Source organism: Erigeron canadensis, chromosome 9, assembly GCF_010389155.1.
Source record: "Erigeron canadensis isolate Cc75 chromosome 9, C_canadensis_v1, whole genome shotgun sequence".
Lineage (NCBI taxonomy): Eukaryota > Viridiplantae > Streptophyta > Magnoliopsida > Asterales > Asteraceae > Erigeron > Erigeron canadensis.
The window spans coordinates 14,304,472-14,320,149 of NC_057769.1; the positions used below are offsets into that span (position 1 = coordinate 14,304,472).

Here is a 15,678-nt window from a genome sequence, read left to right on the forward strand (position 1 = left end):
ATATAAATAAAACAAATTCAACAATCAAGTAACCAACACAACTAATTTGCCTCGAGGTGATATATGTTAATGATCTCTAAGGGAAAGTTTAGTACACAAGAGGAACCCTTGGGTGGGTGAGACGTAACTAGAACACGAGAAAGGATGAATAGTCATGTAGTATGATCACTAACAGCATCGTCACCATAATGTTTACCGAATAACATATAGGTTGGGTCAACAAGATATATCTTAATGATTTCTTAGGGCCAGTTAAGTACACAATAGGAACCATTGGGTGGTTAAATGTAACTAGAATACAAGAAGGATAATTAGTCATCTATGATGATCATATCCAAACACCACTATCGTGACATTTTGTGATATGGGCTTTTGACTAGTCATACCAAATTTTATGCGATTACCAGCGATGATTTCACATAGCAAAGAGAAAAGGAAAAAAAAATGATAAAGCATGACAAAATTCTACTGTCATCATGTAAAGCTATGATTTCAATTTACAGAGAAGTCAGTCTACTTACTCATAACTCGCTCTTGCCATTAGTAGAAGTGTATTGCAGAGCAACATCTTTTAGTATCTGAATCACACCTTTTAAATCACTGCTACCCAACTCAAGGCAGTCCTCCAGCAGCCCACCATCGACAATTTCGGTTCGTACCATCTCAACAGCATCCTTCAATGGACCCTGAATTTGCAACATACCAATTTTAAGGGAACACAAAGCATTGTATGACCTTAACTGTAATTTAAGAACCTAAAAACAAATTTAACTTTATTTTCACATGGTCCAGCAACAGTAGAAGTGGATAGAAAGTTAGTTGAACGACGTATCCTACAATAAACTTTAATTCTCTTCAGATCCTTAAAGGACACAAAACCATAATTATATGATGCTGCTTAAGATCTTCCACACTAGTTGTTCCTTGACCAAAGATTATTAATATATCAAATAACACATAGTTATCTGTCTAGAAACGTTTAACCATACCAATACCTTTTGCATTTCCCCTTTATATATAAAATAAACGCTATACCCTATTTAGACTCTTTTTATGATATTTATAACTTAAAGCACTTTCAAGGTTGCAAAATTCGCTACTCTGAGTCAAATCGATTGGGACTTCAGAAAGGCTACTCGGACTAATTGGGAGTACTCTCATGAGGATTTTTATTTTATATGTACTTATAATAAAAATCTTAATAATATGTATACAAATAGACTAGATATATAAACACGATCCTTCTAATACTTAAAACATATAAAGATTCATATATATATATATATATATAGGTGCAAGTTATTTTAGGACAACTTATTTTATGACCAATTTTAGGACATGTGTTTTTTGTAACTTACACACCACCATGATTATCTCCGACCACAACCATGATTTTCCGGCCACCGCGTCGCCGGAAAATGATGTGTAAGTTAACTTAAACATGATTTTCCGGTGGGCCCGTCACCGGAAAGTCTCAGTGTTTTTACAAAAAAGTCTTGTATATCGTAGTAGAGGATGATGATGGTGTGTAAGTCACAAAAAACACATGTCTTAATTGGTCCTAAAATAACCCACCCCTATATATATATATATATGGGGGAGATGAATATGGGATTGTCCCTCATCTAAGCTTTAGATGGGGAACCCCTCACATTTTGATTTTTTTATTCATTAAAAATCATGGGGTCCAAAGTATTCCGTAACTTTTTAACAAATATTAATGAATTTGTTTGTGAGGGGTTCCCCATATATATATATATAGAAAAGTTTCATGTGAGAACCATTTGAATTGGATGAACTATGAGAACCTTTAAATTATAACTTGATACTCATATGTGATTGGTATATGTGAACAAATTTGTTCACAAATAAACAGATCTAGTTCCAGTTAATATTAACATTGTTCATATGTGAATAGCTGATGCGAAACCGTTTTCGATATTATTTTCATTAGTTATAACTCTTTAGTTTCCTACGTATTAAATATAGTTTATTAATTATTTGAGTTACTTTGTCATGAATATCCTTTATAAATAGGATGTAACTTTTGTTAGAGAAATAGTTTTTGATTGATATAAAAAGTTTTTTTCTTTCCTCCCTATACACAAGTGTGTGTTAGTGTGTGTGAAATTGCCTAATTATCGGTATTCTTTTGAATCAACGATTATTAGAAGTTCCTGGGTATTCTTAGAATCAACGGAATCAATTAGTTATCTTAAATTTCCGTCTGCGTTAGCCGGTATCAGAGCCGAAAATCCTGATCAAGATAATGATGATATAATCTATGATTCTCTACCCATGTATGATGAATACAAGGATGTAGATTGGTATCTTTGGTTTGAGTGTGATGATTGTCAATATGGTGAGAAGACCAATGAAGAAGATTACACGCCAATTCAACAACTACCCAAAAACCCGTTTCCGTTCGTCCAGATTTGTGCAGTTGCGGAAAAACAGGCGCCACGGATTCGTTCGCCTTTGGATCTCTCTGATTTTTGGATATGTGATCCAAGACTCATCCATTTACAATCTGACCGTTGGGATTTTCGATTCAAGCATTCTTCAAGTAGATATTGTTGTCCGAAGTTACTGCTGTTTGTTAAGGATGGGAATTGCTGGATGATTGGTACGTATGATTTAACCAAGACTAATCTAGCTGTGTTCAATGTTTCAAATGATCAATACATGGAATATGTCAAGAATAAGTACTTTATTGGGATGGAATATATGATGAGGTTTGAAGGTGAATTACTTGCTTTTGTTGAGGCCACGTTGGTTGACAGAGAGAATTTGAAAGATTTCCATCTTCCAAAAGATGATATAATATTTTTGTTTCTTTCTCAAGCAGATAATTGGGATATATCCTCAAGTATTTTTATTCTATATCAATTCAACTTTTGGGTGAATGGAAAAGTGGTGGACAAAAAGTTACTGACGATTTGACATCCCATTCAATCCACGCGGTTAGATCCAAAAAAAAAATCTCAAGGACGAGTTATTTTCTAAAGAAGGGGAGAATGATGCGGAACCATTTTCGATATTATTTTCATTAGTTATAACTCTTTAGTTTCCTACGTATTAAATATAGTTTATTAATTATTTGAGTTACTTTGTGATGAATATCCTTTATAAATAGGATGTAACTTTTGTTAGAGAAATAGTTTTTGATTGATATAAAAAGTTTTTTTCTTTCCTCTCTATACACAAGTGTGTGTTAATGTGTGTGAAATTGACTAATTATCGGTATTCTTTTGAATCAACGATTATTGGAAGAATTGTTCCTGGGTATTCTAAGAAACAACAGGTTCGATTATTTATCCCTTTTTTTCTCGCTGCGTCAATAGCTATCACATGAACCTTACCCTAATAGTAACAACTGATTGGGTACATAAATAATTGTTTTTTGTTGTTAGGAAATTCAGTTGTTGGTGTTTAAGATGGTGTGAGAGCAGCACGGCTGCTGTTAACAACATAGGATTTTCCCTTAATGTATATAAATTATAATAAAGTACCACTATGCATATAAATAACTTCGTAGTGACAGCCCATACATAATCAAAATCCATATTATTAAATAGATTAATGTGTTGATCCGTGTGATAAGTGTTCAGCGAATGAAAACTATAGGCAAGTCATTTGTGCACGTGATTATTTGAAAACTGCAAAACATAGGTACACAACCGCCATTCTCTAGTTGAAACATTCAATGAACCAATTCAACCCAAAACCGCCTTCCTATATATATATATAGTGAAGAGATCAGGTGAGAACAAAAATGTTGGTGAGTACCGTGAGAACCACTAAAAAAACATCTCTAAGGGCTGCTTAGCCCTTAGAGTAGGGCTACGCCCGTACCGTATCAAACCGCCACCATCTCTTGGATCGCTGCCAATCAAAGCCATATCATTCCCATATGCGTCCGGTGACAGCCCCTTTAGAACGGATGAGGGCAACGCCCGTACCGTATCCATACCTTTTCAATACGTAACTAGTGTTTTCACGACCGGACCGGACCGGTTGGATCGGTTGGGCCAGGGACCGGAGGTTCTAGCGGTCCGGCTATGGGTGTTGTATCTGACAAGCACTCGGCCGGCCGGTTGGGCCAAAATTCGGTGGTTGGACCAGTGACCGTCTGGCCGACTATTCACAATCTCGGTCATTGATTTGTGTTGCCATTCCGTAGGAAAAGAAAAAACATAGAATCTCTGCATAAAAGATTTCCCGATGGATTTCCGGTGAGATTTTGAAAAGAAAGAAAGTTGGCAGTTAGATCTAGAAAAGGTTCGGCGAAGGAAGGAATTTCCAGCGACCATGGATTCCAAAACAAGTCCTATGGCGGTGGTATAAAAGTATATGGATTTTTAAATGAAACTTGAGAAAGATGATATATGTCAGCTATATATAAATCGAGATTTGAGAATAATCGAATATTGATTCCATTTGTGTAGGCAAAGAAAAAGGAGAGTTAGATATGAATGATTTATTGATTTGTGTGTTTCTATCCTATCAAAGAAGCCGACAATTTCAATTCCATCTATCTAAATTATTTACTTTATTACGAGTAGTATTTTTTCTGATTGTACAACTTGTTGGATGACAAGTTGACCACATAAAGAGAAATTGTATTAAAAATATTATATATATCTATCAGATTTTTCATTTTTTGGTATTTAATATATTATATGTTCCAATTAGATTTATATAAAGTATATAAAAGTATATATGCATATAACAGTTCTTTAATCCGGTCCGACCGATCCAACCAGTAACCAGTAAGAAGACCGGTTCACTGTCCGGTCCGGTTATGAAAACATTGCACGTAACCCATATAATTTTTTACCAAAAAAAAAAAAATTTAGAATTGGTTTTTGTTAAAAGAAAATAAAAAACAAAAAAAAAATTCAAAAATTAAAAAACCACACAGAAAAGAAGAAAGAGGGATGGAACTAGTGGTTCTCACGGTTCTCTTCCAAGTTTTGGTTCTCACATTAACTCTACCCTATATATATATATATATACTAGCACGTTACCGCGCAATGCGGCGGTTTTCGTGGCGACGACTGTTTGGTGGTGGGGGACGGCTGTTAGTTGTAGTTGCGGCGTCGAATGATATTAGATAGTTGATATATATAAAGGATTAATGTGGATATTTTAAAAGAAAAAGGGCTGATAATGTTATATATCCATGAAGGGTATTTTAGTCATTTTCCCCATGTAACTTTCAACATGAGGGTTATTTTCTTTATTATATAATACGAGCATGGTACCCGCGCAATGCGGCGGAGGTGGTGTAGAAGACGGTCTAGTGGTGGCGGTGATGGTACTGTTGGTAGTGGTGGCGGTGTCAAGTGGTGTAGGTTGATGTAATTGTGATAGTGAAAAGTTTTAGAAGATAAGGGTTTAAAGTGTTAAGTATTAAAATAAGGGTTTATGGTGTAAATTAATTAATTAAGGGCAAAGTTGGTAATTTATAAAACACTTTCCATAGTGGGTTTTTATTAAGGGGCAATTTGGTAAATTCCCCTGTGACATTTGAGTAACTATTTCTAAAAATGGAAGGGGTGATAATCTTTATATAGGAGTATAGATATATCTATATATGTATATATATATAGAGGGTGACAATCAAATGAGAACACTAAAAAACTACATTTTGATGCATTAAAAGTCCATAAAACTGACATAGTGCATAACTAATTATCATTATTTAAGTGTTTAACAACACATTGATCCGTCAAAATCGAAAAAATCACGTTTTTTGTCGGATGCATCATTTTGATGAATATGCATCCAAGATGGATGCACAAAACAAAAAACGTGATTTTTTCGATTTTGACGGATCAATGTGTTGTAAAACACTTAAATAATAATAATTAGTTAAGCACTATGTTAGTTTTATGGACTTTTAATGCATCAAAATGATGTTTTTAAGTGTTCTCACCGTTCTTATTTTAAAAGTGTTATCACCGGAGTGTTACCCTATATATATAGGGGAACAATCAAATAAGAACACGGTGAGAACACTTAAAAACTACATTTTATGCATTAAAAGTCCATAAAACTAACATAGTGTATAACTAATTATCATTATATAAGTGTTTAACACATTGGTCTGTCAAAATCGAGAAAATCATGTTTTTTGTTTTGTGCATCCATCTTGGATGCATATTCATCAAAATCATGCATCCAACAAAAAACGTGATTTTTTCGATTTTGACGGATCAATGTGTTGTTAAACACTTAAATAATGATAATTAGTTAGGGCTGTAAACAAACCGAACGAACACAAACGGGACCTTGTTCATGTTCGTTCGTTTAACTTAACGAACGGTTCACGAACAGATTAACGAACAAAATGACTTGTTCATGTTCGTTCGTTTGTGTTCATGAACGACTGTTCACGAACACAAACGAACGAGCACTAATGAACGAACACAAACGAAAGAAATATTTATAAATTAAGTATTTTTATTTTAATTTTTTCTTAAATAGTTAGGTATTAATAATATATATTATATAAAGCACATATTTATATTTGTAAATGAACATAATGAACAAATGTTCATGAACATAAACAAACTATTGTTCACGAATATTGTTCACGAACAACGGTTCATGAACATAAACGAACGAACGTTCACGAACAGATTATCGAATGTTCACGAACGTAAATGAACGAACGAGAGCTTTGTTCATGTTCGTTCATTTAACTAAACGAACGAACACGAATGAACTTCCCGCCGAACGGTTCATGAACTGTTCAGTTCGTTTACCGCCCTATAATTAGTTATGTACTATGTTAGTTTTATGGACTTTTAATGCATCAAAATGATGATTTGAAGTGTTCTCACCGTTCTTATTTTAAAAGTGTTGAGTGTTACCCTATATATATATATACACACATTTAGATTTATATAATTTTTTTCTATTGATTTGGTAATGGTCTCTTTTTAAGGTTATTTTTTAAGTTTTACAAACTAAACACTTTAACATTATTTTTTATCAAAGTTGTGTTTACATGCACTTGGTTTTATTGTTTATATATTAGCAGTCCTAGAATTTGAATTTTATATATTGATGGTTATGACTCACTCTAACTTTATTTTAATTTTTTAACCTCTTATTTTGTTGAATTTTATTTGCCCATTATAGTATGTTATTATTTTATAACTAAGATACTTTTGGTTAACTTCCGGTGCATCTTTCAGGGTTAATTTTTGCCTCAGGCAGCTAGCATTTTTAGTATATATCAGTATGGATTTCATAGCTTAACCTCTTTGGTTCGGTGTGAGGCTACAACCTACACGATATTGTTGAGGTTCAATATCGTTCTTTGGTACTTTTACTTGCACTTATAGTTTTGTTCAATCGTGAGTAATTAATAATCAATTAGTAAAGTTCAAGAATCTGATTATACAAACCTCAGCCTTTGTGAATCTTCTTATTCCTATGTGAATATATATCATAAAATTTATGAAATAAAGTGTGTTGCCTTCTAATAATTTGATTCCAGTTGATGGACAAGTATTTGTATCCACAATTAGATTATTTGTGCAAGAAAGTACAATATGCAATTAAACTCCTGTATCTATTTTCTGTTACATGCATGGTGATACTAATTTACAAATGCCTAAATGTGCTCTATTACTATTATATGTATTGGTAGCTTCAAACTAAAGATCATCAGATTGCAGTTTATCATATAAGAAAGCTTAGGAACTACTTTTGATTGAACATTCTTTCTTTTATCATCGATTGCAGTTGCAAATATGAGTTGCATATCCATCAAAGTTCTTTGTTTTTCTTTTTCAATCTTCCTGTTTATAGAATATGCATAACTTCAGCAACATAACTTCAGCAACAGAAAGAGTGGTGTTTTTTTAAGAAAGTACCTAATTAACAACACATATTAGCAATTTGTCCACAATGGGACTTGAACCCATAACCTCTTAGTTAATGAGAAGATGATGAGACGTGAAATCCATGAAATCTGTTCCAAATTTTAGTTATTGATTTTTCTACATGGATTCCAAGACTATAGTATCAAAAGATTTATCATTTCCCACTAATTAATAATGAGATACCTCGAATAACGCTAGAGCCAAGTCTGTTTGGTAACGAAAAGAAGGTTTTAACATGTGAAAATTTTGTTGTAATGGAAACATTATACGGGTTACATTTTTGGCCATACATAAGTTAGTCCGTATTTCGTATTTTTGTCAAGGGTGAAACCAAGAGCCATAGATTGATATTCTTAGAAATGGCCACTCAAGTAGGTTTTTTTTATCAAAAGTGTATGTTTTATACAGAGGTTACATCATTCATTGCAGTTGAAGTTACGGATGCTAACTGGATTATAAGTAAATTGAGTCAGCAGCAATCAAACATTTTTATTTATTTTGTTTCGAATAATGGACATCTTATATCACTTATGTCTACCCTTGTGTTCTCATCAGGTTGATCATGGCAATTTCATAGTCTTATTTGTGTCCCTTTCCCTCATCTGTTTCACTTGTCTTGAGTTTGAGACAATTTCCTTTCTTATTATCTACAGTTTAGCATTCTCTAATATGTACGTTTATAGTGTTCTAGAGGAATTAATGATTGGATAAGGGGTGTTTGACTATTGCTCTCCGTTTAGCTAATTGTTTGGTTTTGACATGTTCTTCTAGTGTTTTCATCATTATGGTAGATCCTTTGCATTAAGAATTCCTACTGATATGCTTTGTGAAGACTGAAGATTTTTCTTCTCTTGAAAATGTGGGAGTCAGATTCTCCTATTACATAAAGTATGTTTCTGCTGCTATTAAGGTCTATGATTGCTTTTGGGCTCCTTCTGCATCGCATTGGTGTATTAGCATTTTATTGTAATATTTCGTCCAATCTTTAAGTGCTTAAAAATGTAATTAACTATAGTTTAAAGTCTACTGTATGTATCCAAGAGACACACAAACATCACGTTGCTTGTACATATATATATGTACCTATACCTATACCTATAAACACACATATGCATACACACACCATCTCCTACTCACTATGTAATTATAGTGGTCTAGAATCAAATATCGGTCAAGTACCAATATTTGAGATATCGTTTATCATGGTAGGTTAGCGGTAACTTTAATACTTAATACCAAGGTTGGGAAACTCGTGACGTGGGATCGGATCGGCGAGTGGGGGAGTCACGAGTTTTTAAAAACTCGGATCGGAATCGGGGAGAACTCGGATCAGGTTTTTATATAGAAATATTATATTTTTTAAAACTATATGGAATAAACTTCAAACTTAAAACATGATTGTTTAAAAACTTTAATATAATTCTTCAAAGTTCAAGCTTCATTCATTAGGATCATAAACTTAAACCCATTTAGCATTTTCTTTTTTTTAAAAAAAAAAAAAACTTTGACCAAAGTTGACCCGAGTTTTGACCCGATCTGGCCGATTCTGGACCAATCCACCCGATTTTTGACCGATCGAGGCGAGTTTGACCGAGTTTTACAAGCGACCAAGTCGTTGACCGAGTTTTGACCCGATTCCAGCCAACTCAACCCGTTTAACCCCCGATTCCGATTCCGAGTTCCCGGCCGAGTCGGCCGAGTTTTACAACACTGCTTAATACTTTAATAGGATTATCAAAAGTCAAGCTTAAAAGTGTATATATTTGAAATATTATATAATCAAATCATAAGTCTGAAACTCTTCGTCCGAGTCCACATCAACCAAGGGTTTATACTTACAAAAAGTAGTGTTTTATTATGTTGTTTTAAAATTGGGCCAAAAAATCCCTAGTATAGCTTTATTTTGGCCGCTATTTAGATCGATACAGGTGGGATATCGGTAAATATCACCGATAATAACGCGACCGCCATTTTAACCGAACTCCAATAACTGTTACAGCAAAGTTACTTACTACATAGAATCTTGACTGTCCATTTTTATGATTTCACCACCTGAGCACCTCTAGCTAGCTAGAAACATCATCAAATAGCAGCGATGAGATAGGTAATGTGTGAGATAGGCCTTTGACTAGTTCACAAACATCATAATCACCCAGCCTAAAGCGGCAACGGGCAACAGCGGCAACATATGTCGCTCCTATAGGTCCGGTTCCAATATAAACTTTCAAGGTCCCAATAGAAAATCACTTTTTTATGCATAAGAGTGAGACTTTAGACTAAATTTAAATACATTCTCGAACACTTATCATATCTCCGTAAATAATATGAACAGTTAAATTAAACTAAATTAACAATGCATCAATTCTTATGGCATATATCAAAATAACTTTTAACTTTGTCAAAGAAAAGAAAAACAAAGAAAGGCGTACCGAATGAGTGAAGACTTTAAGCAAGCGATTAAACAAGGACATAGAAACCTTAAGCAAGCTCCCATAATTCCGACGAACCCATTCAACCCGGTCAACTCCCGATTCCAAACGACTCAACTCGGTCAAACCTTTCATCAACTCATTAATATCAGACACAACACCGAACATCTCAAACCCAACATCTCTCCACGCATAATTCTTGATATAATCCCAACCAACAGACCAAAACAGCCCATATAATCTAAACCCACTACTATGTTTCTCTATTTTATGTGCTAATGTTCTGGCACGGGCTGACCCTAAAATGTCGCCACGGTCGGCGCGTAAGTTGGCAACGCGCGTGAGGAGAGAGTGAGATAGAGAAAACAGAGTTTGGAATGAAGAGGGTGTTGGGATGGTGAAAGAAGAAGAGGGTGATGGGGTTATGAGTAGGATCAGAGTTAGGAGTGTGAAGTGTAACGGTGAGGGTTTTGGGATTCCGATTTCCATGGCGGTTTGTATGGTTGTGTCGTCGCATCTTTAGTTTTTTAATTTAGTATTTTGAAAGTTAAATGCAGTCCCTGTGATTTAGTCAGTTGGGTTTGTTTCATATAAAAATGAATAAAATTTGATAAAATTGGAATTGAAATTGAATTTCATTTCTTAATGTGTTTGGTTATTCAAAGAAGGAAAAATCTCATTCCGTAAGAATATAAACATTCTATCATTTGATGGAATCTCCATTCCTTGCGGATGAAGGAAGGAATTTCATTCCTTCCGTCACTTGAATTCTCAAAAAATCAAAAACATTTCGTCAAATTTTATTCATTGAGATTCCAATTCCTTCAAAAGATTTCATTCCTTCTAAAAATATTCTGTGAACCAAACGTGAAGAAATATTGTAAGGTCTCTAAATCAGAAACTTTTTGCAACCATGATCCAAATTAATGGTTTTGTCATTTCCCATTATTTAAATACCTTATGTGCCCATCAGATGACGAGGAATATTGTCTTTTCATGCGGAGAGATGGGTCTTGTAACTTTTTAATGATAGCAAAGTTTGATTTATCGAATGTGACATCAATTGAATCATCTATCTTATAAAATCTATTTTTTAAGATTCTAAGGGCGCGGTTGGTTTGAGAAGACACCCCTGTTTTCCATTTTCATTTTCAAAGAAAACAAGAAAAACAAGAAACGCGTTCAAATCATAATTTTTCAAAAATGTTTTCCAAGAAAAATAGAGTTTTCCACTTTTCTATGCAAAATTAGAAAACAATTTTTTTTTCCCACTTTTTAATTTCCATTTTCTAAATTTTATAAACCTCAAATTGTATTAACTCTCCTCCTACGCCCCCGTCACCCCTCGACCCCACCCCAGCTTCAGCCTCCCACTTAACCAAGTATATTAGAATATGTTTTTTAATATGAAAAATGAAAACAACATTTTCTAGTTTTGAACACGTTTTTAAAATTTTCGTTAATTTGTTTCTAGAAATAGAAATCTCCTTTCATTTTCTAGAAAATTAGAAATGGAAAACTAGAAAACATTTTTCACAACTAAACGCATCCTAAAGATTTTGCGAATTTGTGAATAACCTTAGAAGATCTTTCATCAGCTTTTGAATCGAACTTACCTAGCTCACTTGAATCATTCATGATGTAAAGTAAGCATCCAAATACTTGAAAATAACCAATGTTAGGCTTTCTATTCATAAAGGTTTCATAAATTGTTTTTTTTGTTTTCTCACATAAATAGACCGGTTTAGGGTGTGGTAATTGTGTCAACTTCTTTAGCCCAAAAACTAATAGAAAAGACTAGATTCAGTTAATATATTTTTGGCAGCTTCTATCAATACGGGATTCTTTGTTTCAACCCCATTTTGCTCTAGAGTATGCGTTGATGAGAAATTCTGAGAGATGCCATCATCAGTTCAAAAGGATTCTAATGTAGCATTTATGAATTCAGAACTGTTGTCACTTCTTAATTGACACACTTTTTCGCTTATACTTTAGTTGAATTTGTTTGATGAGGAAGGTGAGTTCAGCGACAGTTTTATTTTATACGTGAGAACAGCAAAAAAAAAAGGTAGATCAATGCGAACCCTTTGATCACATGTACCGCATCGGTACCAATAAAACCCCCATGCTAAGTTTTTTTGCATTGATTTTTTAACTACAATTCTCAGACTTACCTTTGGCAAGAATAGACCCGTTGTCCCGCAAGACAAAGAAAGAAAGAAAGAAACTGGTCAATGCCGCTTTTCATGGGCTTTGAGCCCAAATACCTCGACGGTGTATGTAGGCAGACCTTACCCCTACGTAAGTAGAGAGACTGCTTCTATTTTCTACCTAAATTATAGAAAAGGTCCTCCAACCTTTGCATGGAACGAGGATCAAACCCATGACATCTGTCTCCAGAGGTCCCTCTACCACTGATCCAACCATGCTGCTTTGTGTCCCACAAGACACATACCCCTAATGGCATCATGGTAGCCAACCCAACTAATGTTGGGATTTTATTAACTATACAACTACTTAGTATTGAAAATGGATGTTCATAATTTGAAAGGATCTCAAATTAGTTTATTCAAAACTTAGGGTTTGAAGTGTAAATAATTAAAACTCATATTAGTTAAATGTTTAATTAAAACCTTTTAATAAAACATGCATGTCCTAATTAATTAGGATTAGTTAACTAAGCAAATAAATTAATCTAATCTAATTTATTTAGGGTTTACTGCAACGAAATGTAACTAACTATGCCCAAAAAGTTATAGTGTGCACCAACTAACGTTTTTCTTTATTGTATGCATAAACTTAGTAAAAATGTTTATATCATGCAATGTGTATACGTGGCAGCCCATATGATCTGCCACGTGTAAAAAAAAATATTTTTAAACAGGCCACGCGTAAGGTTTTGATTGGTCGGTCACAAAAAGTTACATGATATAAACATTTTTACTAAGTTTATGCATACAATAAACAAAAAGGTTAGTTGGTGCACACTATAACTTTTTGGGCATAGTTAGTTGCATTCCGTCGCACTAAACCCATTTATTTATACAACAATTAATTAACCAAACTAATTATATATGCGGAATAAGTTGATAAAACAAGTAACTAATTAATTCCTTAAAATGACCTATCATGCATGCAATATAATTAACTACTAAATAAGTAAATAAACAAAGAAAGAAGACGTAACCTCTTTGTAGAAAACAGGAGATGAAAACTCTATCACGTACTAGAGCCCAAAGAAGACGTAACCTCTTTATGAGCGTTTAGACTTTGGAAAAAATTGTGTGTGGACTCGAGAATAGGAGGAATACTAGTTATCTTGTGGAAATGCCAAATTAAGTGAAACACTTAAATTTAAAACAGTTAAAGATTTAATTATCAAGTATGGTCGTGTTAATAGTCGTTTGAAAGCTATTTAAAAGTTACATATAATTTTTCCAACAAAGTAATTTAATGAAACCTGGGTTTTCTTTAATTGTCGGGTCAAATAGGTTTTTCTTAAAAGTCAAAAAGTCAAAATTTAGGTCAAGACTTGGAGGGGCTATAAAAACCCTTAACTTCTCCAAAAATTAAACTCTCTTCTTTTCCCTTTTATTTCTTTCTCCTGGCCGTGACATTCCCCTCCTTTATCTTCAAAAACTTCGATCATCATCATCATCAAATCAATCAATCCATCTTTGTTCTTCAAGTTTTGGTAAGTAATCATTAGATTTAAAAATGTAATTGTCTATTTTTCAAGCAAATCGATGGTAGATTATATATATATAGCCGTAATATGTATGTATATATATATGGCTGTTCATATATATGTATTTATATATATATATATAAACTGATTTTTGATTAGAGAAATCATTCGTTTGTGTTATTTTGTTAAATATCTATCCGGTTTTACTTGTTATTAAGGTTGGAAATCATTCAAAGTTCTCTTTTTTTAAGGTTCTTGGCAAATTCTCTAGATATTGGTAAAGTCTGTGGAACTATAGAATTTATAAACTTTTTGTTTTTGAAGAACTTATGTTAATGAATTTAACAAACTCTCGGTGATTTTTGAAGAATTTAAGAAGTTATGTGTCTCAAGTTTACAAACTCTCTAGATTAAATTCTTTACTTAAATTCTTTGTTTTTAAAGTCTGTGAAGTCGCCAAATTTATAATCTCGCTGAATAAGTTCTGCGGAGAAGTTGATAAGTTCTCTGGATAAACTCTCTAGATAAACTCTCTGAAAATTTAGTTCTTCAAAATAAGTTCTCTGGACAAGTTCTTTAAATAAACTCTTCAAACAAGTTCTCTGAATAAGTTCTCTGGATAAGTTCTCTGAAATTAAGTTCTTTGGAGTAAATTCTTTGAAAGATCAAGTTCCTTGAAATATATAAAATTCGTGTCATATTTAATCAACGAAGAACTTATAAACTCTCTAAATTAAACTCTCTACTTAAGTTCTCTGAAATTTGTAAAATACTCTGAAAGACTAAACTCTCTAAAACTTAAACTTTTTCGACTAAACTCGTTAGATGTTAAACTCTCCGATATATATACGTATGTATAAGTTTTTGTTTCAGTGGTCAAAGACAAAACTTTAAGTCATCGACATTTCAAGTGTTTACAAGTCCAACAAATCTGTTATATACATATATAATACGACATTACACAAGACATAATGGTATTTCCTAAGACACTAGTATAGGATTTGGACGTGTGCTATTAAGTAAGTACTTACTGGGTGACTTGTGCACAGTGTAGGACATTTGGACAGATATTGTTCGTGTTTTAGGTGTACTTGACTGTTCGTGTTCTTGTTCGTTCATCTAGGATATTTATATTTGTGCTGCTTTCAGGTGAGTTTCGTAGCTCCTCTTTTTACAAGTTTTGGGGTGGAAAGTATACTTATTTTTCAAACAGTTTTGTCGATTTCTGTTTATGTTCAATATTTAGTCTGTACGTATAGAGTTACTTATGTTATTTGACGTGCTTTGATCTTGTTTGTATGTGTGTGATTATGTGTTTGTTTGATGTGCTATGGACGTGCTTATTGTATGAGTTGAGACTTGGACTTAAGACTTGAGACTTGGACTAAGGCAGGTACCGTAAGATCGGACTTTAAGACTTTGGGTCTCGTCACTTTGAGACTTGTGACATTGAGACTTGTGACTTTGAGACTTGAGACTGTTGATGGGCTATGGCGTAACTGTGCTCATTATATATTGAACAAATACTTATTTTGACTTAAAAGAATTGACAAAAGACTTATTTGTTTGACTAGACTTTTTGACATAAAACTTACGAACTCACCAACCTTTATGTTGACACGTTTTAGTATACTTTTCAGGTACTCAGGCTACTCAGGGA

At 33.5% G+C, this 15,678-nt stretch overlaps 1 protein-coding gene across 1 annotated transcript; it reads right to left on the reverse strand.

Annotated features, from left to right (window-relative positions):
• Positions 1–211: 211 nt before the first annotated feature.
• Positions 212–10,879, reverse strand: LOC122582807. Its single transcript, XM_043755242.1, has 2 exons — positions 10,331–10,879; positions 212–686 (listed from the first exon to the last, which is right to left on the reverse strand). Exons 1-2 carry the CDS (start codon positions 10,817–10,819, stop codon positions 522–524), a joined length of 654 nt encoding a protein of 217 aa, XP_043611177.1. The 5' UTR covers positions 10,820–10,879; the 3' UTR covers positions 212–521.
• Positions 10,880–15,678: the final 4,799 nt, after the last annotated feature.